A 23,293-nucleotide genomic window follows, 5' to 3' on the forward strand; every position below is an offset into this window, starting at 1 on the left:
ATCAATAAGTTCTTTACACAATTTTACACAGCTGCGTTTAAAAATTGAACTGGAAGTTAAGTGCTGGGTGTCTGGTCAGAGGAGAACTGGCCTCAACTGAGCCTGGTTTCTCCCAAGGTGTGTGTGTGTGTGTGTGTGTGTGTGTGTGTGTGTACCTGCTACATTATTCATACCTTATTTGCAATAGTTGTATGTGAGCAACTAGGTCATAGGAGGTCAGGAGTAAACATCTGGACCATGCAGTATTCTTAACCCTTTCATGCACTGCATGTATGTAATGATTGTAAATCCCCTATAATTACATTTTATAAGGTTTCTGTTTTGCAGAGACGAGTTTATTAGTACCGCTAAAACTGGACAAATATGAAAATCGCAAAGTTACGTCGCTGTGAGGTCAGTCACGTGTTTTAGCTGGGCAGTGCCATCTGCGCGCATGCACAGCCCCAAAAACACAGAAAACGCATTAAAACGCAAAGCAACAGTAGGTTTGGTTTTCCTCAGCGCCTCTTTGTCCTCCGCTCCAGCGGGCGGCGGAAACGCGCCACGAACCCCCAGAAAGTTTCGAAGTAGCAGCGATATGGCGATCTCCAGCGAACGCGTGGAGGATCTCATAGGAACTTTCCGCGAGACGTTAAAAGCGCAAGGTTTCGAGATTTACCCCTTTAAGGTAATAAATACATGTGCGACTCCACGAACATAACGACAACGCATTTTCCTAATGGTGCATACGTTTGTATCAGATCCGTCCACGCGAAACTAGTTTGTTAATCCGCGTATCTGCGCACCGACGGTGTGTGTGTGTGTGTGTGTGTGTGTGTGTTGTAGGTTGGCTGGTACAATGCAGTGGTGTCTCGTGCTCATCAGCTGTCGTTCCCAGCAGACACCCTGGCTCTGGTGCTCCTGAGCACACCGTCCATGTTTGAGCGCTCCTTCGTCCCCTTCTTACGGAGTCAGCGCTGTGAGGCTGTCCGAGACCCCGTGGACCAGTGCACCGCGCACACAGTCTCCTCCTCGGTCTCTCTGGTGTGTTGAACACGGGTTTTAGCTGTGGCTAGAAGGGAAACCGGAAGCTAAAACATAAAGGATAGTTTGTGTTTATTAAGCTCGGCGCCTATTCCAACCCTTTAAAGTAATGTTGTACAGTATGAGTGCATCCCTTCTAGCCTTATTGTCTACTTTCCTGTCTTTTTAATCTCTTTTTTTGTGTTCAGTGTTTTCCGAATCAGTCTGTGGATGTCAGTTATGATTATGAAATGTTACCCAGCAGAAGACCCAAGTTTCTTGCCCAGACTGCTGCCCACATCTCAGGAGCAGCGTACTACTACCAGAAATCAGACATCCACAGGCCGCCGTGGGGTGACAAGGTCAGTGCTGATCGACAATATTTGACTGGGATTAATCACACGCTGGTTTATGAAGGACACATTGCAATTGATGTCTATTCGGTGGGTTGCTTGTCTGTAATAATATTGACTTTTAGAAGCAATTATTGTTAGATGTAAGTTATTAAATGCGATGTAATTGTGCATATCTTAAAGACTGCAACATAAACACGGGTCCTGTTTTTCTAAAAAAAAAAAAAAAAAAAGCATCGAAATTGACCGAGAGCAGGGTTTGTGCAGGTTTTTGAAAAGGTTTAAAGTGGTTTTGATTCAGAGCAGATCTTACATTCATAGGCAATGCCAAAACAATAAAAATGATTTCCAGTACAAATTTTCGAAACATTTATAAATCGAGATGCACGTACTTGATGTCCAGCCTGATATTTTCTGAACAAAACCAATAGTTTGATGATGAGTATTTTAATGTGGTATTAAAAAACCCTGTTCACAATATTTGTTCTCATTCTATTATCATAATGTCACTTCAATTCTCAAAAATCAACACTTCTTATGAGTTATATAAATAAGAATTGACTGTTGTTTTTTAATTTATCTAACTAGGATAATTATTTTCTCTTATAATGAACATATTGTCAGCATGTCTAATTTTAGCATTTGGTAGGCCTCTTATTTCTATTCAAAAGTGCAATATAATTAAATAATAATAGTAAACTTCAATTCATAAAAATCAGTAAATTGCTAATCTGATATCACATCCAGTATTGTTTGTTTATAATCGGGGGCATTTGTAGGAAAATGTCAGAGGGCTAATGGACTTATTGATCAAAAACATTTTCAAAACACAAATATTAAGAAAGGAATTTTATTGAGCTTTTTATGCCTACATGTATCTGCAGGATCTGGGCTCTCTGTTACCTCTAAGACCTGTGCAAATAAAATGAATATGTTATGAGCAGGATCGAGCACTGTAATATATTAATATGATTTTTCAAATGTGTAAATACATTTAGTCTTTGTGTAGATGTTAGAAGGCACATTAGCTTCTTGCTGTTCTGAAGTATATATGTATATAGAGCCAAAAAGTATGTTGTATTGTATAATATGTCCGTTTCCAAAATCTTTTTCTCCTTTTTGTGCACAGAAGATGTTTGGGGTTTGCATACACCCCAGGCTGGGCGGCTGGTTTGCTATCACGAGCCCTGCTGGTCTTTAAGGATTTGCAAGCGGGAGAAGAACTCGAGCAGAAAGACCTCTCCGGACTGTGTGTGTTCCCAGGAGGACAGGATCGAGCTGCTGGAGCGCTTTAACTTCCGCTGGCAGGACTGGAGCTACAGAGACATCATTCCCACAGAGGAGAGATACTCTCCTGGACAGAGGGAGTATTTCCTGACTCCTCCGGGACAGCGGGGGGCGCTGCTGAGACGGTGGGGATATCTGACTGACACTGACACTGAGAAGCAGAGCGAAACAGACAAAGATGTAGCCTGTTGACTCGGATTGCATTTGCATAATTTGTTTTATTGATAATGCAAATTTTCTGATGTTCACTAGATTATTATATATAAATGAAAACATTTGCATAAACTCGGTTTAATTGTGTTCCTCCAAAGAAGCCACGACACATACATGACCGATTGCTGTGAACGACTTTATTGCTCGTTACAACACACTCCACAAAACCAAGCCATTTTTTTTGCTTTGTGCTTCATTCTGCACAGCAAGTGGTCAAAACTCCAGAACAAGAGACCATCTGACCCCCCAAAAAACTTCACAGAACAACTTATTGTTATTCATGCTTTTTAATGCAAAATGGTTCTGAAGGTCTTTAAAAAGACATGGTATGAATCTTGATTAGAATTTAAAATACATTCCCCTGACATGTTGCACCTTATAATTCCAGCAATAAAACCAAAACATATCCATGTATTAGTTTTTGTTTTATATTGATTGCAAAAATAATGTGTTTTTCTGAATATCAGCACATGTGCACAAGCAGTACAATAGCACAGAGCAACATGGTGTTCTGTTCTTTGAACGAATCTGCTTTTGAAAGAATCGATTGATTCAATGATTCAATCGTTCATTCAGATGGACTCGCTCCCTGCATCCCAATGTGTATAGTCTACTATCCACCCTCCCTGAATAGTATTCAAAACTAATAATGTCACATAGAATTAAAAAAAAGGATAGTATGCACATTGGGATTTGGGACGCAGACACTTGTTTTGTTTCTTATTGAATCAGCAGTTTTGAAAGAATCGTTTGATTTGAATGATTCAATTCATCATTTACTAAAGCAGGGACTTTTGTTGCCATATATTTATCCATGACACAGCTAAAGCAGCAAAAAACTACATTCAGCAAAATATTCTTTATTTATCAATAGTGCCCATAATTCCTTAATTTCAGGGAGCAGAAAAAACTGGCTTATTAAAAGAGCTAGTACTTGTATGAAACAAAATGAAAAAAATTCCTCCCCTCAGTTGGAATAGAATAACTTTTGCATGGATTATGATACAATTTTATTCCTGTGTTTGCTGACATCTGCTGGAAACAAAAATAAAACTGCATCTCTCAGGGCCTGAGTTATACTCTTTCAAACTCCAGTTTATGGAAAAAAAACCCACGTCTTTTTAGTTTTAGTATAACAATTACAATATACAATAATTTGTGTCACTTTCAACAGTGTTTTATGTCACTTCAAAGGGTTTCCTGTAAAATGATACCAAAATTTTGGTATGTATGAGAAGACTTTCAGTTTGCGGAGGCCAAATCCAGGCAGAAATCCCCGAAACGGCCCTAGAGATTAAAAAACACAGTTATGTCTGTGAATGTAAACTGCTTCGTTAACGTTTACTGATATAGAGAATAATTAATTCCCTTTGGAGTTGACTCCATGCATAAAAAAAATCGAAACATTACAAAACAAATGAAATTATGCACTAGTTAAAGAATAAAACGACCCCGTTGCCTTAAAAATAAAGACACTAATACCGTATGACCTTGAGATGCAGTGAATTACAGGCCACGTGTCACATCAGCGTTTTTGAGATCTGATAGAGCTGGACTTGGACCCAGAAACAAACAAATAGTTCTAATCTATGCTAATGCTGCAATACTGAACAATCACGATCCTAGACTTTATCTCCACGGTGAAATCTCACTTGGCTAGACAGTGTATGCTATGTATTTTAGCTATTGAACACTGGCCTCTTACATTAATGCTTAACTAGAGCGAACCGTGTGGATTGCAGGAGTATTGAGGATATTGCAATTTTTTTTGTGCACAGCTGTTAAAAAGCAGTAGAATCAGAACTTCAGAATTGTGAAATAAAACAAAAAAAATATATGCAATAAGAATCTTTAGTAGTGTTGTAATATTTATACTATACACTCGATAAAGTGCATGATGCTAATGGTGATTTGTTTTATTTCTGGGCAACGTGAGAATTGGTGAATATTTTGTGAATGCTACGTAAGTTGCTTTAGATAAAAACATTCGCCAAACGTGAAGATTCTAGAAGGTTAGACACCTCACAGGAACCAATCAAATTGCTAACCTAATTAACTGAATCTTATTGCCCTAGAATGAACAAACATAGCGTCAATTTCATTTTAGATAACCAGTGTGCTATACATAATCTACACAACAGTTTTGAGTAAAATACTGTAAAACTGCATTAAACATAACTTGGCATCAGTTTGCCATTTCATGCAATGACAAGAAAAAGAGGATCTGTTCACTCTTAATATTGTTTTTCATATACATGATCTACAGGAAATAAATTCTGTATGTAAGTAGTCTTAGATTCTGAATTTCTCTGGATTTTTGTTCCTTTCAGTACTGAGATTACGTACCATCTGAGTAATATGTATTTATAAAATGTTGAGCAGAAATCATCCGTTTTCGATGTAAAATCTATGAATCATAAATTATTGAGCGCAACTGAACGGCTTCAGCTCTCTGCCTTGAAAATGACTCCTAAATAATGTCATTAACCTGTAAAAGATCACCAGTCCTCGTCCAAATCAACTTGCATTTTCAAAAACCTGCAGCACTTGGACATGAAAAAGTGTGTAAATCTGCTCAGATCCTGACAAGACAAGCTTTTTTCCACGTCAAAGCCATTTTTTACAAATATGAGGGCTCACACACACACTGAGATCAAATCTGTGATTACACACACTTTATAAATGAGACCCCAAAGGTTGCAAAGGTTAAGAACCTCTCGATGCAACGTGGCCTTAAATGTTTAGTTGGCTTTGTTGATGCAGACATGAAACTGTTATATCACACTTGTACTCTGGTGGGGTGGTGATCAGACTATCCAAATATACTGTTCATGTTTACTACTAGTTGACCCTACGTCCATATTGTGCCGAGTTAAGGGTTACACGAGTTGCTAAGTGCTTTTAAGTAATACATTTTACAAGACAATGAGTTTGTTTTCCTATAAAGAATATATGACATTACATTAATAGTAAAGAAATAGTGCTATGGACAGAACGGCTGTTATTAGAGAAAATACTCTCCAAAGGATCATCTTTATAACGTATTTAATCATAAAAGAGTACATTGGGTGTTTTGCAGAAGAAACTTTTTTTTTAACTATTGGAGGAAATACCTGCTTTTAGCTTTTCTATGCGCCGCAAGAACTTGGAACAATTTTGGAGGACTAACTTAGCACCTACTTCAGAGTAGAGACTAACCCAGCACAGTAGAAACTATTTCTACTTAGAATTTTGATATTTGGTTATTCTAGTTAACTCTTTATATTATTTACTCGTTCATTCGGGTGCTCATGTCCCTAGCAAGGACACATCGTAATCATAAGTCAATAACTGCAGAGTGAAACAGAATAAGATCAAATGTAACAGTAAATATGTATTATGCCGATTCAAACATACCAAATCAAATTGATATAAAACATCAAATTGTCGAGGATTAATCTAAAAGTAAAATATGAATACTTGAACTTAAGAAATACATAGCATCAAGTGTAGAGACACACACCACACTACAGGCTTTTTGGCCATTATTTTGTAATTGGTGATAATCGCTAGAAATTAAGTGCCCCAGCTAAGCAAGCCAGAGGTAGCAAGGAATCCAAACCCCATCCATACAGAATGGAGAAAAAAAAACTTGGGGAAAAATCAGGCTCAGTTTGGGGTAGTTCTCCTCTGGCCGGACGCCCAGCACTTAACCTCCAGTTCAATTTAAAGCGCACATCAGATTGTGTAAATGACTTATAGTGTGTGTGTGTGTGTGTGTGTGTGTGTGTGTGTGTGTGTGTGTGTGTGTGTGTGTGTGTGTGTGTGTGTGTGTGTGTGTGTGTGTGTGTGTGTGTGTGTGTGTGTGTGTGTGTGTGTGTGTGTGTGTGTGTGTGTGTGTGTGTGTGTGTGTGTGTGTGTGTGTGTGTGTGTGTGTGTGTGTGCGCGCGCGTCTGGGTTTGTTGACCTGCCCACAGGGTTCATCTAGGTGTTCTGATCTCAGGTGAAGGCCATCTCTTGGTGTTGATCCACCATCTGATCTGAATACAGAAACAGAATAAGAAAGAAACAAGACCAATATTAGTGTAGATGCCATGCTGTAACGACTATAGCGTGTTTTATGAGTGTTCCCAGTTTCGGCAGATCTAATTAATGCCGCCTAGCAACCCTTTAACGGATTTGAATACTAGAAGCGTATTAGTGTGTTTTGTGTAGGCTTGGTTAAAAAGATGTGTCTTTAATCTAGATTTAAACTGGCAGAGTGTGTCTGCTTCCCAAACAGAGTTAGGGAGATTGTTCCAGAGTTTAGGTGCTAGATAGGAAAAGGATCTGGCGCCCGCAGTCGATTTTGATATTCTAGGTATTATCAAACAGCCAGAGTTTTGAGAACGCAGCGGTCGGGCAGGACTATAATGTGATAAGAGCTCGCTCAAGTATTGAGGAGATGCTACGGATGCTAGAAACATGGTTTTCGAAGGAAAGATTGCTGTCAAACAGCACACCTAGGTTCCTAACCGATGATGAAGAATTAACAGAGCAGCCATCAAGTGTTAGACAGTGTTATAGATTATTATGTGCTGTTTTTAGGTCCAATAATTAGCACCTCCTAGCATTAGCACCTAGCAATTTAGCATTAAGAAGTTATTCATTATACAATTTTTTTATATCAGCTATGCATTTTGCTAGTTTCTCAATTTTGGGTGTATCCCTATAGCACTCCGATAGCACTAATAACAAGATACAACCATGATACGATGATAAAAGCAGGTCATTAGAAACTCTAATGAGAGTCCTTAATGGAAATTCTTGCAGATATCATTTTTCTCTAAGAATGAATATAGTTGTGAGGATACTACCTTTTTCTAATATCTTTGACAGAAAAGGGAGATTATGGATTGACTTGTAATTTCCTAAGTCTTTGGGGTCAAGATGTGGTTTCTTAATAAGAGGCTTAACTACTGCCAGTTTGAAAGTTTTGGGAACATAGCCTAATGACAATGATGAATTAATAATGTTCAAAATAGGATCCAAGACTTCTGGAAGCAGTTGTTTTAATAGTATAGATGGAATTACTTGAGCGAGCTCTTATCACATTATAGTCCTGCCCGACCGCTGCGTTCTCAAAACTCTGGCCATTTGATAATACCTAGAATATCAAAATCGACTGCGGACGGCAGATCCTTTTCCTATCTAGCACCTAAACTCTGGAACAATCTCCCTAACTCGGTTCGGGAAGCAGACACACTCTGCCAGTTTAAATCTAGATTAAAGACACATCTTTTTAACCTAGCCTACACATAACACACCAACACACTTTTTATTATTCAAATCTTTTAAAGGATTTTTAGGCTGCATTACTTAGAACCGCTGGAACCGGGAACACTACTCCTAAAACACGATTTACTTTTGACATCATAAAAAGAATGGCATCTATGCTAATATTAGTCCTGTTTCTTTCTTAATCTGTTTCACAGTTTGTATCCAGACTAGATGGTGGATCAGCACCCAGAGATTATGTTCATCAGAGACCAGAACACCTAGATGAGCTCTGTGGACCGATCACCAGATCCTGATGCACACACACACACACATGCACACACACTTACTTACTTTAGATATAATACAAGTTGCATGCATACAAATTTGTTGCAAAAAGTAATTTTTTTGAAGACATTTCCAACTCTGACTTTAGACCCTTACATTGATGTCACGGTCAGTCAACTTTTAATGTGAGAAGGTCCTAAAAGTTCCTGTATTTCAAACCGCAGCACATGGCACTACTCCAACACCAATTTATGAACTGATAAAATGTTAAACTAAATCAGTAAATCTTCCAAATGTGTGAAAGTCCATGTTATCATCCTTCGAGAAACAATTGCCGTATCTGAAATGGTTTCTCAGACTTTACAGTACTGAGAACATTTCAAATGTATAAACGGGAGAGAATGTCTCTAGTTGTATGCATCAGTCTCCACCTGTTTGGCCCTTTCTCCATTTGGGATCAAAGTCCTTTGGCTGGCCATAAATTAAAGCTCTGCCACTGACCAGAGCACTTCGGCAGTCCAACTAGATTCCTCAGCATGGATTTCATCAGAGCGGCGGCTGCTGTAATCTTGTTGGCTGTGCTCGGCCAGGCAGCAGTAGTGAGTGAGGATGGACTTCCTATTAAGTGGGGGAAAGCCCCGAGCGAGCTTTCCCAGCTGCCCACCGCCGACGGGGTGATCCAGGTAAACCCGTGGGATTATTTACAGCGGATGGCCTTGTACAAGCTGCTGATCAATTCCACCGATCCCTACATGAGCTCAATGGGCCCTGGAGACAAAGAGAATCCTCTATGGAGTCTTCCTCTGCAGCTGGGATGGAAGCTCAGATCAGGTATGCCATGTACACAAGCCTCTTAAGAGTAAGTAGTTGCATGTAACACAATTATGTAATTCAAACACAAAATAAAGGTGAATACGTTTCTGAGAAACAAGGCGTAGGCCTAATTAAATTGCAATTACTTATGAACATGTTAACCCCTACAAAGGGGTTACATCTGTATATTTACAGAAACACACAAAGGTTTAATGAATAGGAGTTAAAATAGTCTACAATATGAGGATACGGAATAGGAAACATCACCGCAGAGTTAAATTAACTCTATTTAGAGAACATTTGGTCCCTCTCTAAACAGAGTTACATTAACTCTAAGTTAAAGTTAATGAGCTAATGAAGTGATTAATTAAATGATGATTGAGTATTAATGAACATCTGCCAGAGTAAAATCAACTCTTTATTTGGTCTCATTCTGAATAGAGTGAAATTAACACTGAAGTAGAGTTATATTTAATTTATTTTCAACATCACTGAAGGAAAGAACAGTAAGAACTACAACATAATTGTGGTCAGTGTTTACTTTAGTTGAGCTTTTGATACTTTTAATAAACTTAAATTTGTTTGCTTCTAAGCAATTGAAATATTGTTTCACAGTAGTGCATTAACGACTCAAAAACTTAGACAAGCTTATGCTTTTTGCTTATTTGCATTTAAAGGAACATCATAAAGTGGTCTTTCTTTGGTTTATTGACTGACATTCAACTAATAGTAAACCGTGAAACCAAAAATAAATATATCAATGACATTTCTGCTTGGGCTTTTACATAAACACTTATGTTACCCAGCATGCATTGCAACATGAAGAACTTTGTCACTATTGTTGAGTTTCAGATTCTGTTTCTTGATGTCTGCGTATCACACAGAAGTGCAATTTATGCATTACATGAACTTCAGTTCATTCACAATAACTATTAGAGCTGAGATTTGTTAATTTGCTGTAGTTTCACAGCTGAATATACAAACGAGAAAAGAACAAAAAAAAAGTTAATGCAACAGTCATAGCTAGTAACCTATTTATTTATTTTTGTGCTGGCTGTGATTACATGAAAATACAAGATTGTATTTTTAAAATTTTAATTAGAAATGTAGCAACTCAAAAGGTAATCAAACGTAATGCTGCTTTAATAAAGTAATTGAAATAGATACACTATTTATTACAACTACTAACAAATGATCTACCATGATCTGCGCTTTCCGTGAAGACAGTTCAGCAAACGATAAATAAAGGTATCATTATCATTATCTTTGGAGAGAAGTGAAAAGTGACAGCTCAGCTAGTATCGGTATATTTATACTTCGGGAAATTAGTATTGGTACCATTCAGATATTTCAATATTAGTGAAATATTAATATTATGTTCTTTCTGATTTGTGGTTAAAAGTTCACTTTGAAACTAAAATTTGAAACCGATCGTGAAACCGAAGGTGTAGGTGTCTTTTTTCTTCATTAGAGAAAATGAAGAGATTTTTAAGTCAAACCGTTGTCCTCTGTCAGTCATGTAATGGTCGGTATAGGGAAAAAAACATGCACAAAGAAATCCAAATGAAACCATAGCCCATAATAATGATACACTGATGGCCTAAGACACGAAACGAGTGGTTTGTGTGAGAAAACGGACAGTATTTCTATTGTTTTTCACCTCTTGTACGCCACAGCGGAAGCCCTCAGGTCATTTGGACATGGTGGTGTAGACGGTACAAATACTTTTCGTTTTCTCACACAAACCACTCGTTTCGTCTCTTAGGCCATCAATGTATCGTTATTATGGGCTGTGGTTTAATTTGGATATCTGTGCATGTTTGTTTTCCTCTAGAAAGTTCCCTATACCGACCATTATATGACTGACAGACTACAACGGTTTGACTTAAACATCTCAACATTGGATCAAATGAAAAAAGACACCTACACCTTAGACACCCTTGGGGTAAACTGGATCAACTTCAAATTTAGTTTCAATGTGAACTATCCCTTTAAGTCTAGATGGGATACAGCGGCGACTACTGCTTGTCGTATGCAAAAAACGATGGCTGTGCGATATTTGTATTTTGATATCAGTAAAACAGGTTTTCAAATGAAGCGGCAGTTAATACGCACAGCCATAAATCCCTGACAAACTACTCCAATGAATTAGCAGGGAAACTGAACGTGACATCTCGCACGGCCCAGTTGCAGTCTGGCATATACATATGAGTATTAACGGACATGTACGAGTAGGTAAATTCGTCTTTGGTTGCTGTCTGTTTCAGGTCGTCTGACTGACCCAAGCCCTGGCAGCAGCAGCAGCTGTGGACTGGAAAGCTCAGAACCGGTTTGCATCTCTACTCAGAGCTGGTATGCATGTAAGTGCGGCTCTTCATGCGTCCCACTAGATGGATGTAAAGTGAAGCGTGCTGTCTTTTCTCATACTGCCACCGTCTCTCTAGGTATGAACTACTACATGTCCGTGCTTCCATTCCTGGCAGCAGTTCAGACGGGTGTAGTCAAGAAGGGTGAGTTTCAGCTTCAGATCCAGGTTCCATCAGAGGTTTCTCAAGATTACTGCGCCAACTTCACAGACTGTTCCACCAAACATCCTGATGCCATGACTAAGTGGGAAAAATTTTTCCAGGTATCACTTTTCATAGATGCATATATTGGTTGGAATCAGGTCAAATGGGACACTTTTCAAAATTGAGATGACTAGGAAAACAAGTTCCTATGTTTGTTTATTCGGTGGATGCATTTTTTACTCAAGAAGATAAACACTACAGACTAAATACAATATTGTATTTAACAAACAAATAACAGAGGCAAGCAGCAATATATATATATATATATATATATATATATCCTGTCTAGGGTTAGGGAGGAGGTAGCAAAAGGGTAGAACAAAAAAAAAAGGACATCGCGGACACACTTCAGTCCTCTGTCCTAGAATAATTTTTCGTTAAAAATTATAAATTATATATTGATTATTATATAAAGGAAAAGACCATGAGTTTAACCTAAGATACAGGAAGCAATGGCTCAGGAGAGAGCAAGGCCTACAACAACAAACAAAACAGTTCTCTACCTATTTAGGGAGGGTTTACCCTTTATCTACAGAGGCTCAAGCAAAGAGACAGTTTACTCACCATTTTCTGTGTTCCTCTGTCTAGTCTTTGCAGCAGATCAGTGACTCTGAAGACACAGACTTCAGCAAGAAGGACAAGATCCTGGGACTGCTGTGGGCAGCAGAAGAGGCGTCTCTACAAACAGCCTCCACAGCCTGCAGTGAAAGGTCCATATATTTAACCACTTTCTTTAACCAACTACGTGTGGACATCGTTCAAGCTTTAGTTTGGCAGGTGCCTCATGTTTTAACGCTTGTTGAGCTGTGTGCTGTAGGCAGAAGCTGTACTCCTATCCTGAGGTACGGTTCGCACAGGGCTGGCTCAACTCGGCGGCGTTCGTAGCAGCTGCTCGTTTCCACGCCAACGTCGAGAGGTCCGAGAAGTTAATGGCTCCTCTGCCGAGCCGAGTGCTGCAGGAGTCTGACAAACCACCCAACATCGATGATCTCAGCGCCGAGGAGAACCACGCACTCCACATCTTCAGCTGGATGAACAGCATCAATACCCTGCTCGGTAAGAACATCGGAGGAAATAGTGGGAGGGAGAAACGTTTCGGTTAACTATCCCGTTGATGACAGCAGGAATGGAGCAGCGTGAACAAAACCTGATGGTACTGTTCTCCAGCATGATTTTTAGATGTTCCAGAGAGCATCTCGATCTTCAAAGGAATAATAAAACCTGAACATCTCTACAAGACTCTGAAATCTTTAAATTTGTGCTGTGAAGTGATTAATAGCATCCAAAATGCTGTGTACATTTAGCATGCTTATAGAAAACACACACAGTGTATATCTGGGAAATATTTACATGCATATACACTTTTATATATTTATATCCTTGTATTTTAGATATATACAGTAAATGCAAATATATTTATACATATAATTCAAACACATTATGCAAAAACTGACTGACAATTATTTTGCATTGTTAACCAATATGAATGAAAACATCTCAGTTCAGGTTATTTAACTTTTTCAATGCTTCTATGTATTTATTCACAGGTGGTTCCCTCGTGAATCTGTGGAGGAGTGCTATGTGTTCACCTCAGGCTCGGGAGAAAGGTCAAGGCCTTCTTCACGACCTCATTCTTGACCCCAAGTTCCCTGGTAGCAGTCTGATGGCAATCCTGACTGAGATGTCCACCAGCTGTTAACAATCGCCAGAAGATATAAAAACTGACTAGAATAAACTTGTTTCTAGTAAATAAAAGCAGTTTACTGTATGAATCTGCAGACGACACTGTCAGGGTAAAACCTACGGGATGCAGCAGTGTAAAAATCGTTTTTTGTCTTAAACCAAATAAAAACGTAAGACCGAAAAATACTTTCCATCTCATTTATTCAAAGTAGACCAGACAAAATGCAGAAAATGTCCTTCTTCACACAATTATGTAAAACATAAACCCACTTTCAACTCTACGTATAACCAGACTGTACAAAAAACTCAATTAATATATACTTAAGTTAACGAAGGTTGGTTTCTCTGACATCATTACTTAAAAATAGTGGTCACTATGGCACTGCCCTTTTCAAAGGTGCTAATATTTTAGGAAATAATATTAGTATTGTAATACTAACAAGAACCATTAAATAAATAGGGTATAAAAGTGATAGCTTTTTGTTCATTTTTTTGGACAGTACATGATCCACAAGCCATGGTCACCGAAAAGAGCTGCAGCCTGAGAGATACGAGGACCAAAACCTCAGGGACTAAAATACATGTATAAAACTCGCTTACTGTACTTACGGTTTCATAACGGATAGTATACCAGTTCATATAAGCACCATAATATCTAATGGACCTTAGAAAAAACAAAGCGTTTGAATGAATATATAACATGCAGACCATCAACCATCGACTGACCAAAGATGATTCTGAACTGGTGTACTTCACCCGGTTCATGCGAAGACAAAAAACAGATGCGTACCTGGTGTCTGTACTCCTACAGGACTAATAAGCACAGAAGACCTTCCCCTAATAAATGAGCTGCATTCATGTAAAGTTGCGTGGACGTCGGTCTCATCATGTGAAGTGAAAGTAAGTGGGTTTAGTGACTCTTATATCGTGTTGCTCGGTTTTCCTTTGTCCGTCTTAACGTTTTGTTCATTGTATGTCCTCCTTATGCTGTCGATCTGATCTTCATCGATATATTCATAATCGTGCACATCGTTGTCATCATCTTCATTTTGTGTGATGGATACGTTGTCCAGACTTCGGCCCTTGGCGAGATCTGAGGGAGAAACAAACACCCACTCAGAATTTCGGCAAATACACACAGGCACAGATTCGATCTTCAAGTGTGTGTGTGTGTGTGTGTGTGTGCGTGTGCTGCTAAAATCCACTCCAATGGTCAGGTTTAGAAAAAAAAAAATTGATTACGTTTGCATTTTCAGCTGGTGATGTTAGCGCTGCTGAACACTGGAGAGAGATGTCCAGTCTTCCTACCTTTCTTCAGGGGGGGTCTTGGCAAAGCGACGGGACTAACGACGATCTTTTTGTCATTTCCATTTTTTGAATCACTGCATTGAATGAAGTCGTCTTGCTTAAACGGTTCGCCACAAAGACTCTGTGACGGGGATGACAGAACATTATGAAATTACAGTGTATGTAATAAGTGCATATAAAAGTGAAGTTATTGTCAAAACTGAATAAACACTGAGGATATCTTCTATCTAATCATTTTAACTATCATGTAAAATCATCACATATGGTACATTATGTCATATTATTTTTCAATATAATTGTTATCAGCATATACTAAATACTACATTAATGTAGAACCTGTCATTATAGGCCAAACACTTAGTTTTATACAATTTTTAATAATAAATCAGTTGAGTCTCCACTAGGAGGCGCTTCTGCATCATTACTCTGATTCGTCTGCTCCACGGCCTGTTTATTTCTTGTTTTGTATAATACTGAAAATAAGATAAATGTGCCATTATGCATGAGTATTCAGCTTGTTTCATACGTATAGGTTTCTGAATATATTCTGATAGTCATTAATGGATTTCACATTTTGTTCCTTGTACACTTTCAGATTCAGACGTTCAAATTATTTCTGATATAATGCAATGTTCTTCATCTACAGACATTCCAAAGCTTTTGATGATGTAGCAGCTGAGATGAAGACTGTCGCTGGATAAAGACCATACGCAGATCATTTCTGCAGTGGCCTGACCTTTTCTCTTTTTTATACAAAAACTTAGATTATAATATGCAGATAAATGCATGATAAATATACTTCTTCAGCATATGTTCAATATTCTCTTCTGTGTTACATAAATATTAAATGTTGGTAACTATAATATATCGTCTGTGAATGTGTGAAATAAAATAGCAAAAAAATAGTAAGTACTTGTATATAAACATATATATATATAAACATAACATCTTTTTTAATAAATATATACATGCATGTGTTTGTATTTATATATACGTAATAAATATACACAGCACACATACATATATTGTAAACACATCCTTCATTTTGGATGTCATTAGTCATAATTAATCGTTTGACATTTAAATTATTATACTAAATTATACATTCAAGTACTAAGTAATATTAATTAACTTGGTTAGGGATTATTTTGGGGTTACTTACATGTAATTCTGCACAATTAATTACCATTATAATAGCAAGTACAAGTAAGGTGTAACAGGGACACCTTAAAATAAAGCATTAACCTTACTTACAAACACTCTTTTTTTATAGATCATCACAATAACTGCAAAAGGATGAAGAGTTTTGGCCACAAAATGCAATGAAATCTAGGCTTACGCTTTGCTTTGTGGTGTCCTTGTTACAGTGTATTTAAAACATTGAACTGAGAAACATTGATTTAATACTTGATTTGGGTTTGGCTTGTTATAGGAGTAAGTGCATGTAAAAAGGACACCTTAAAATGAAGTGTGAGCAAACACAGTTTACCTGTGGAGAGCAGCTGGAGCTTTCGCTGTTGGCGCTCTCAGATCTGGACGACAGCATCTTGGGGGGTCGAGGGGGAGGCTCTTTGGGTTTTTTGGGAGGCCGTGGAGGGGGTGTGATGGTAGTAACGGCGTACCTCCTGAGTGTGTAGTAACAGTCCTCTGAGATCTCCTCTACGACTGAGCTCCTGCTACACACTGGACTCTGGCCATCCCAGCGATGCTTTATGTTGAGGATCAGGTCTGCGCGATTGACCGGAACCTCCCTGATCTCTGACAGGTCAGCGTTTGAAATGAGGAGGCAGGGGTCAGAGATCTCCTCCTCCATGTGCAGACCGGGCAAGCCAGCCAAAACGTCCACCTTTAGAGACAGGTCTCGCACGGACACTTTGACGTTGAAGGGCAGCGAGAACCATTGGCATATTTCCGCAACGGTGTACTGCCGCTTGTCTTTCACCAGCTCCATGAATGCTCCCTCCAAACACATGGGGAGGCGCACCGGCTCCTTCGCCTCCGTCCCTGTGACTTTCAGACACTGAAAAGCATCGGCTGAACTCTTGGTTCCATTGTGTGACGCGCAGCTCTTGCCTTTGGTCACTATGAACTCGTCTCCGGCATTTACGGAGGCCAGGCCGTTGTAGACGGACTCAAACTCTCTGGTGGCCACCACCCGGATCTGCTCGGTTTGGCTGCGTGCTCGCTCCAGGTCGTAGGCCGTGGGGAACTGGCGCGGCCGCCGCTTGAAGCGTCCGTTGTAGGACTCCGGGATAAGAAAGTGTCTCGTCGACTCACGACCCATTTCCGAGGCCAGAATTCGTTTGGCGTAGAAAGCATGATGAACGATCACCTGACTGGATTGGAAAAGTGTTTCCAGCTCCGAAGAAAGCTTGAAGGGTCTTTCGCACGACAACTTAGCCACCACGGGAAAAAACTCTGGGGGACTCTTAAAAACGTCCGTGAGAGAGAGAGGCTGCACAAAGGAGTCACAATCAAACTGCTCGGTGACGTCCACCACCTCCACGTCCAGATTTGACGGGATGAGCAGAATCTTCTCACTGACTGTGGGAAGAAAGGGTCCAAGTTTAAAAGGGGAAAGCTTTATCAATGGTCTTTATCTATGAGACATATGCAGAGCATTTCTGGTATGCTTTTCTAGCTAACACTATCATATTTAATTCCCTTTGAATTGAATGTGATGGTTTATAAGGAACTCTTTCTACTTTTCCTACTCTTTCTACTGGATCACACAGAACAAACACTGTCTAGCCCTGAAACCATTTTTATTCTTTTAACAATAGTTAATGCATTAACATTAACTAACATTGAGCAATTTATTGGTTAAAAAATTTACTAATGTTTGTTGATGCTGTACATTGTTAGCTTATGGTATCTCAGGTCCTTAATTTGAACAGATGGATCTTTTGATGTATTAGTAAATTAACATCAATTAAAATGAATGAATACTTTAGAGTTACTTCTAATGAATACTTCATCAGTCTTAGTTTAGCTTTAGTCAGTGACTAATTTTGTTGACTAATGTTAACAAACAGAGTGTACACTCTTGCAGAGCGTCACTAAAATGTTCTTTAAACAAGATAAATTTACATAAGAATTACAGGTTTAGACATTCTACTAACAGTTAGCAACTTAGCAACTACATGTCAACTCGCAGCCATTAGAGTATCAGTAGGCTGTCTGATTAATATCATCTGACATTTTATTTTGATGGATTCACACAAACTGTAAATGTCAGCTTATTCTACTAACCCTAAAGCTACCCTAACGGTCTACACTGAGAGTTACTAGACATGCAGATGTGGATTAATGAGAATAAGTTTACATGTAAAGTTACTCATAGTCAGAAGAATGTCTGAAGTGGACCATCAAAATAAAGTGTAACCAATTATACTAGAAATTATTTTCAAATAGCATTTTTATTTTAGTAACACTTTAGTGTAGGGAACAATTCTCTCTATTAATTAGTAGCATGACTTTTATTAACATACTATCTGTATTTATAAAGCACATATTCTGTATTCATCTCAATATCCAAACAGCACAACTGCCTAATAACTAATAATAATCAGGTGTTTGTTAATATAGAAAATTGGACCTTAAAATAAATTGTGACCTTTTGTTGAATTTTTCCTTAGATATCTTTAATTCTTCTTAAGGAGGCTCAGATATTTTTTACAGGATATTGTTCCAGAAAAAGACAAAATGACAGATTAAGAAAAAGATGTGTCATACTCACTTCTCGTAACAGCCTTCAGTTCATACACAGGAGTCAGCTTCAGCTCTCCAAATACATTCTCCAGCAAATGTGAGAATAATAAGTCCTTCTTGGGCAGTTTTCTGACCTCGGTTACAGTCCTCGTCCTGCCTTTGGAGATCTTCCACTCGGCTATCTCTCTCAGGGTGTAAAACTGGTCGTCCTGGCTCTCTGTGAAGTGTCCTTGCTGGGAGAAGCTCAGGCTGAAGCAGGTCTTGGGCTCTCTGTGCAGCAGCTCACACAGCACTCGTCCACCGCCGGGCTCACGGGAGACGGACGTCACTCTGAAGCTGTCCCCTTCCCGTATGACGCCTTGCTCCAGCTGAACCTCCGAACCGCTGAGGAACACCGCCTGGGACAGTCTGTGGGGGCTGATCTTCACCGAGTCTGCTATCTCTTGTATGCTGCGATACGGCTGACTGTCGGCCACTAGCTTGAACAATCCTGCAAAGAGCACAGAGACAAGGCTAAGCCATGACGAGGACCAAAAGCGGTGGATAATAAAACATCACAAACACACAAAAGTTCTCCCTTACAGGCCACTATTATTTTGGATGACGCATCAGTCAAAGTCTTGACTGATGGAAAAGGAAAGCAACTCTGTCCACTATATCTGACTTATCCGACTTATATATCTGACTTATTAAGTGAAGATGGAGCTTTTTGTACTTAAGCAGTCTCACTGAGCTGTACGACACAGATCATAAAGACCAAAGGATCAAAGCTCTGCACGTAACGCAGCAGTGAGTTCGCCTCAGTTCTCTCTTTGCATGTTGCTGTTCACATCAGGTTCAAGACGATGATATTTAGGTCACGTATCAAAGCTGAATAAATGATCCTTCCACTGATGTGTGTTTTGTTACGATAGGACGATGTTGAGATACAACTATTTGAAAATCTGGAATCTGAGGGCGCGAACGAAATACTGAGAAAAACACATTTAGTTTAAGTTCTTAGCAATGCATTTTACTAATCAAAAATTAAGTTTTAAAACTTTTATTGTAGGATATGTACAAAATATCTTCATGGAACATGATCTTTACTCAATATCCTAATGATTTTTGGCATAAAAGAAAAATGCATAATTTTCACATACAATGTACTGTTGACTATTTTTACAAATATACCTGAGCTACAGATGACTGCTTCTGTGCTCCAGGAACATATATTACTGACAGTTATCATTATTAACTAATTATTAACTGACTTTTTTCTCTGTAATCTTCTAATGTGCTGCTTGTTAACCAGTTAGTAGTTAGTAGTTAAGTCGGGAGGATTTTAAAATGAAATTTCTAAAATTTGAAAATTTCAGCATATTTTGTAATTGAATGAATTTCATGTGACAGAACTGGCATGATCAAAAGCAACAGATAATCTTATAATTATATTGTCATATAACATTTATTCAAAACATTCATGATATATATATATACATATATAAATTATCATGAGCACAACTTCCTCCCCTTATATGTTTTGGACAAAGACTGAACAAACTGTAAAGCCGACATCTTACATGACCCTGAAAGTAACACACACGTGCATGCTTCAAAATATAGCTTTGTTGGTGTTAGCTTCTTTTATACATGCGCAAACATTTGATGTATGTGTGCTTCTCATTTAAGATTTTTGAAAATGTGAATTTTTAAGCATTTTAATGTAAACATTTAATGTTTTTGGTTAGTTATTACCTAAACAAGGTTAACGCATTTCAAAGTGAATTCATCAACGAAACAAACACGTGAATAAACTTGTGACACAGACATAAAATGTAGATTTCTATAGTAAATGATCTCAAAAGAGACTGTCCTGTAGCTATTAACCAGAAGCATTTCAACCAACTATACCCAGAAGGCTTGTCATGGTGTTAGGTTTTAAGCGTCTGGTGTCCACTGAAACACTAGTACCTGGATATTCCACAGGAATCTCGATCTCAGTTTTGCTGGAGGTCCGAGCAGTGAACCTGGTGATGGTGATATCAATGATTTTCAGCAAATCTCCTGTCGAAAGAGAGCACTCTCTTCCAAACATCTCAGTATCATGACCTGAAAAAGGAAAAAAAAAAAAGAAGCATGTTAAAAGATGTTACAAACCTTTCAGTATCGCAATCCATTTTGCAGCGAAAGCGTGGAGTGCTATTGTGAGCATATAAATGACATCACAAAAGACATATTACGAACTTAAAGGAACTCGAAAAAGATCAGAAAGAAGTGGGTTTCCGCTCGGCATCATGTGGTTTGAAAATGAATTTAACTTTGTTTCTTTAATTGACAATTTCAGTCTTTTTCTTGCTAGTTAGAGTTACTTAAATATTGAAAACTAGGAAGTAAAAACGGGTTCATCTTTAAAGCTTCAACATAAACCGAAAGACGGGATTGTATTACCTATTTCACCCATTATTTAAAAAAAGCAGCATTTAAAAAAAAAAAAACAGCAAGCTAATGAATGATCAGTATTCTTTCCACTATTTCAACGTTTCTCTGTAGCTAACTGTTTCTTATCTACACTGATAAGTGTACACGAGCGGTTTTGAGTTTTACAATGTGTGCGTAATTGCAGCTATTATTTTCCCACGAAGAGCAGATGAATGAACGGCCCCAGTTTTACTCTTACCTTGACAATATATTCCCGACTGGATCTGAAGAACTCTGGGGAACATCTTAGGATCCGTAAACTGCGTGAATTCATGCAGCGTCGTAGCCATCTTCTGCTGCGCCTGTACGCTTTTAAAGCTCTGGAAGGGCTGAGAGACGAGGCTCTGTCCCTCACGAAGCCATAAAAGGTCCAGTAAGAGGGTTAATGGAGGGCCGGGTGGCAGAGGAAGTCCCAGGATGCCCTTTGGCCCCTCCAGAGGCCCCTCGAGCTCAGCAGCGCAGACCGACAACGACAATGTGAGGCATCCTGCTCAGCGGAGGAGGACAGGAAGCCAAGTACAGCTCAAAAGACCACAACTCAACGCATTGTCAAGCAGAGCTGCACCGGGTATCTGCAAAAATACTATGACATACACAAATCCCACATCCTCTGCCTGACTTCATGACATCAGGGCCTAATGCAAGTCAAAACAACAGGGATCCAAATCACTGAAACGACTCACGCTCTTAGAACCTTTAAAGGAGCTGAAAAGGTTCCTCACAGCCGTTTTTGGTTCCACAAAGAACCACCTCTTTTTGTATCAGTCGGAAGAACCTTGCTTCACAGAAAGGTTCTTTGGCTGTTACAGGTTATTTAAGGAACCATTTAAGGCGCCTTTATTTTCAAGAGTACAATATTGTGTGGTCTTTTGAAAGCTGGGAAACCACCGCACAATTTCCAACAAACCGTATTCTACAAGTATCCGTTCCAAACACTCTTTAACATATCTTTTTTATTCAAAGTATTTGTACTATTTGACATCGTAATACAGCCAACAACTACAGACAAAAAATACATAACTTATTATTTCACATGATGGATTTTTTGTTTGTTTTCTATAAAACGTCCGATCAGCATCAATACTGGCTGCATCTTTCTTCTTAAATTGGCTTTGATCCTAAATACACTAGAGTCTAATACTGTATATATATTTTTTTAATGCATACACTTTCATCGTTTGTGTGTGTGTGTGTGTGTGTTTTTTTTTCCGTTTCCAGCACAATACAAATGTGAAAACATCCGAAAAAATAGAGCTCTTCTTCTTTTCTCTCTCGGCAAAGGAATAGTTCACAATCAGTTACGCAAAACAAACCACGATAGCATGTAAAAGAAAAAAGAAATACCATTTTCAAATACAAAAAAAAAAAAAAAACACTACTTAAATCCGTCTCGTACATAAAAATCTACAAAGAGCGTTTGCAGTGAAAAACGGGGAATGAAAATGATTGTTTGAGCTTTCAAAAATGCAAGTAAACAATAAATACAAACAATGTGCTTCATCCCTATAGACATATTTACACGAGTCTTTGGCTTATGGTCATCATCTGCTACCCAAAAAACGAAAGAACACATAATAAGCCAGCCATTAGTGCGCAACGCAGTCTTCTCGAGCCAAAGTCACACGCTCTCGATCGATGGATGAACGTGCTTGTTTTTTTTCTCTTTCGAAACAATGTCCATTTACACGAGTACTACTATATATGTTTATTAACAGGAACAGTGATAGACACGAAGAAATAAAGAGCGTCTTCGGCATGCAACAGCTCAGGCTTAGTGTTTCGAATGGCTGCGTGAAATCATAAAAACGTAATGATAAAAAGAACGTTCGTATTAAAAAAACATGACCTCGACCGGGTGGCCGGCACTTGAATATCGTGGAAGTCAACACGGATGCACGAATGGGGACATTTACACGGCACTCGCACCCCATGTCACGTGTGAAATAAAGCGAGTGTAATAAAACACTCCATTACGACGTCTCGATGTACTCCAGAGCCAGGTCGTAGCAAAAGCGGTACTGCTCCTGCGGAGGAAGAGAGACAAATGATCAGCTCGAGCGAGACTGTGGCGGCGGAGGAAGTGGTGGAGCTCTTTGAGCCAAATATATTCTGATTGAGCTAAATGTGCGCTAAATGGCCAGCGAATCTAGAAATAGAACACAAGATGTTATGCATGTTATGTAATATAAGAACTTTTATAACAGCTGTCCTTAACTACTATTCACTTGCATCAAGAAATGATCATATTGCATTGCGAACACTTTTGCTGCTATTTAGGGGGATATGGGTAAGGTTAGGGACTGGTTTAGTGGTATGGGTAGGTTTAAGGTGTAAGGGATGGGTTAACGGTGCAATTAAATGTAAGTACAA

The 23,293-nt window shown here is 38.7% G+C and overlaps 2 protein-coding genes and 1 pseudogene across 2 annotated transcripts; 2 read left to right on the top strand and 1 right to left on the bottom strand.

Annotated features, from left to right (window-relative positions):
• The first annotated feature begins 465 nt into the window (after positions 1-465).
• Positions 466-2,856, top strand: LOC122334649 (annotated as a pseudogene).
• A 6,014-nt stretch (positions 2,857-8,870) lies between these two features.
• Positions 8,871-13,628, top strand: LOC122334650 (protein leg1a-like). The gene is made up of 6 exons (XM_043232666.1): positions 8,871-9,209; positions 11,459-11,551; positions 11,636-11,820; positions 12,350-12,471; positions 12,579-12,817; positions 13,309-13,628. The coding sequence occupies exons 1-6, from the start codon at positions 8,915-8,917 to the stop codon at positions 13,458-13,460; spliced, it is 1,086 nt and encodes a 361-aa protein (XP_043088601.1). The 5' UTR covers positions 8,871-8,914; the 3' UTR covers positions 13,461-13,628.
• A 695-nt stretch (positions 13,629-14,323) lies between these two features.
• LOC122334652 (protein THEMIS-like) lies at positions 14,324-21,408 on the bottom strand. Its single transcript, XM_043232667.1, has 6 exons — positions 21,123-21,408; positions 20,417-20,554; positions 18,492-18,953; positions 16,242-17,296; positions 14,753-14,873; positions 14,324-14,537 (listed from the first exon to the last, which is right to left on the bottom strand). Exons 1-6 carry the CDS (start codon positions 21,211-21,213, stop codon positions 14,365-14,367), a joined length of 2,040 nt encoding a protein of 679 aa, XP_043088602.1. The 5' UTR covers positions 21,214-21,408; the 3' UTR covers positions 14,324-14,364.
• Positions 21,409-23,293: the final 1,885 nt, after the last annotated feature.

This window comes from Puntigrus tetrazona, unplaced genomic scaffold (assembly GCF_018831695.1).
Source record: "Puntigrus tetrazona isolate hp1 unplaced genomic scaffold, ASM1883169v1 S000000607, whole genome shotgun sequence".
Lineage (NCBI taxonomy): Eukaryota > Metazoa > Chordata > Actinopteri > Cypriniformes > Cyprinidae > Puntigrus > Puntigrus tetrazona.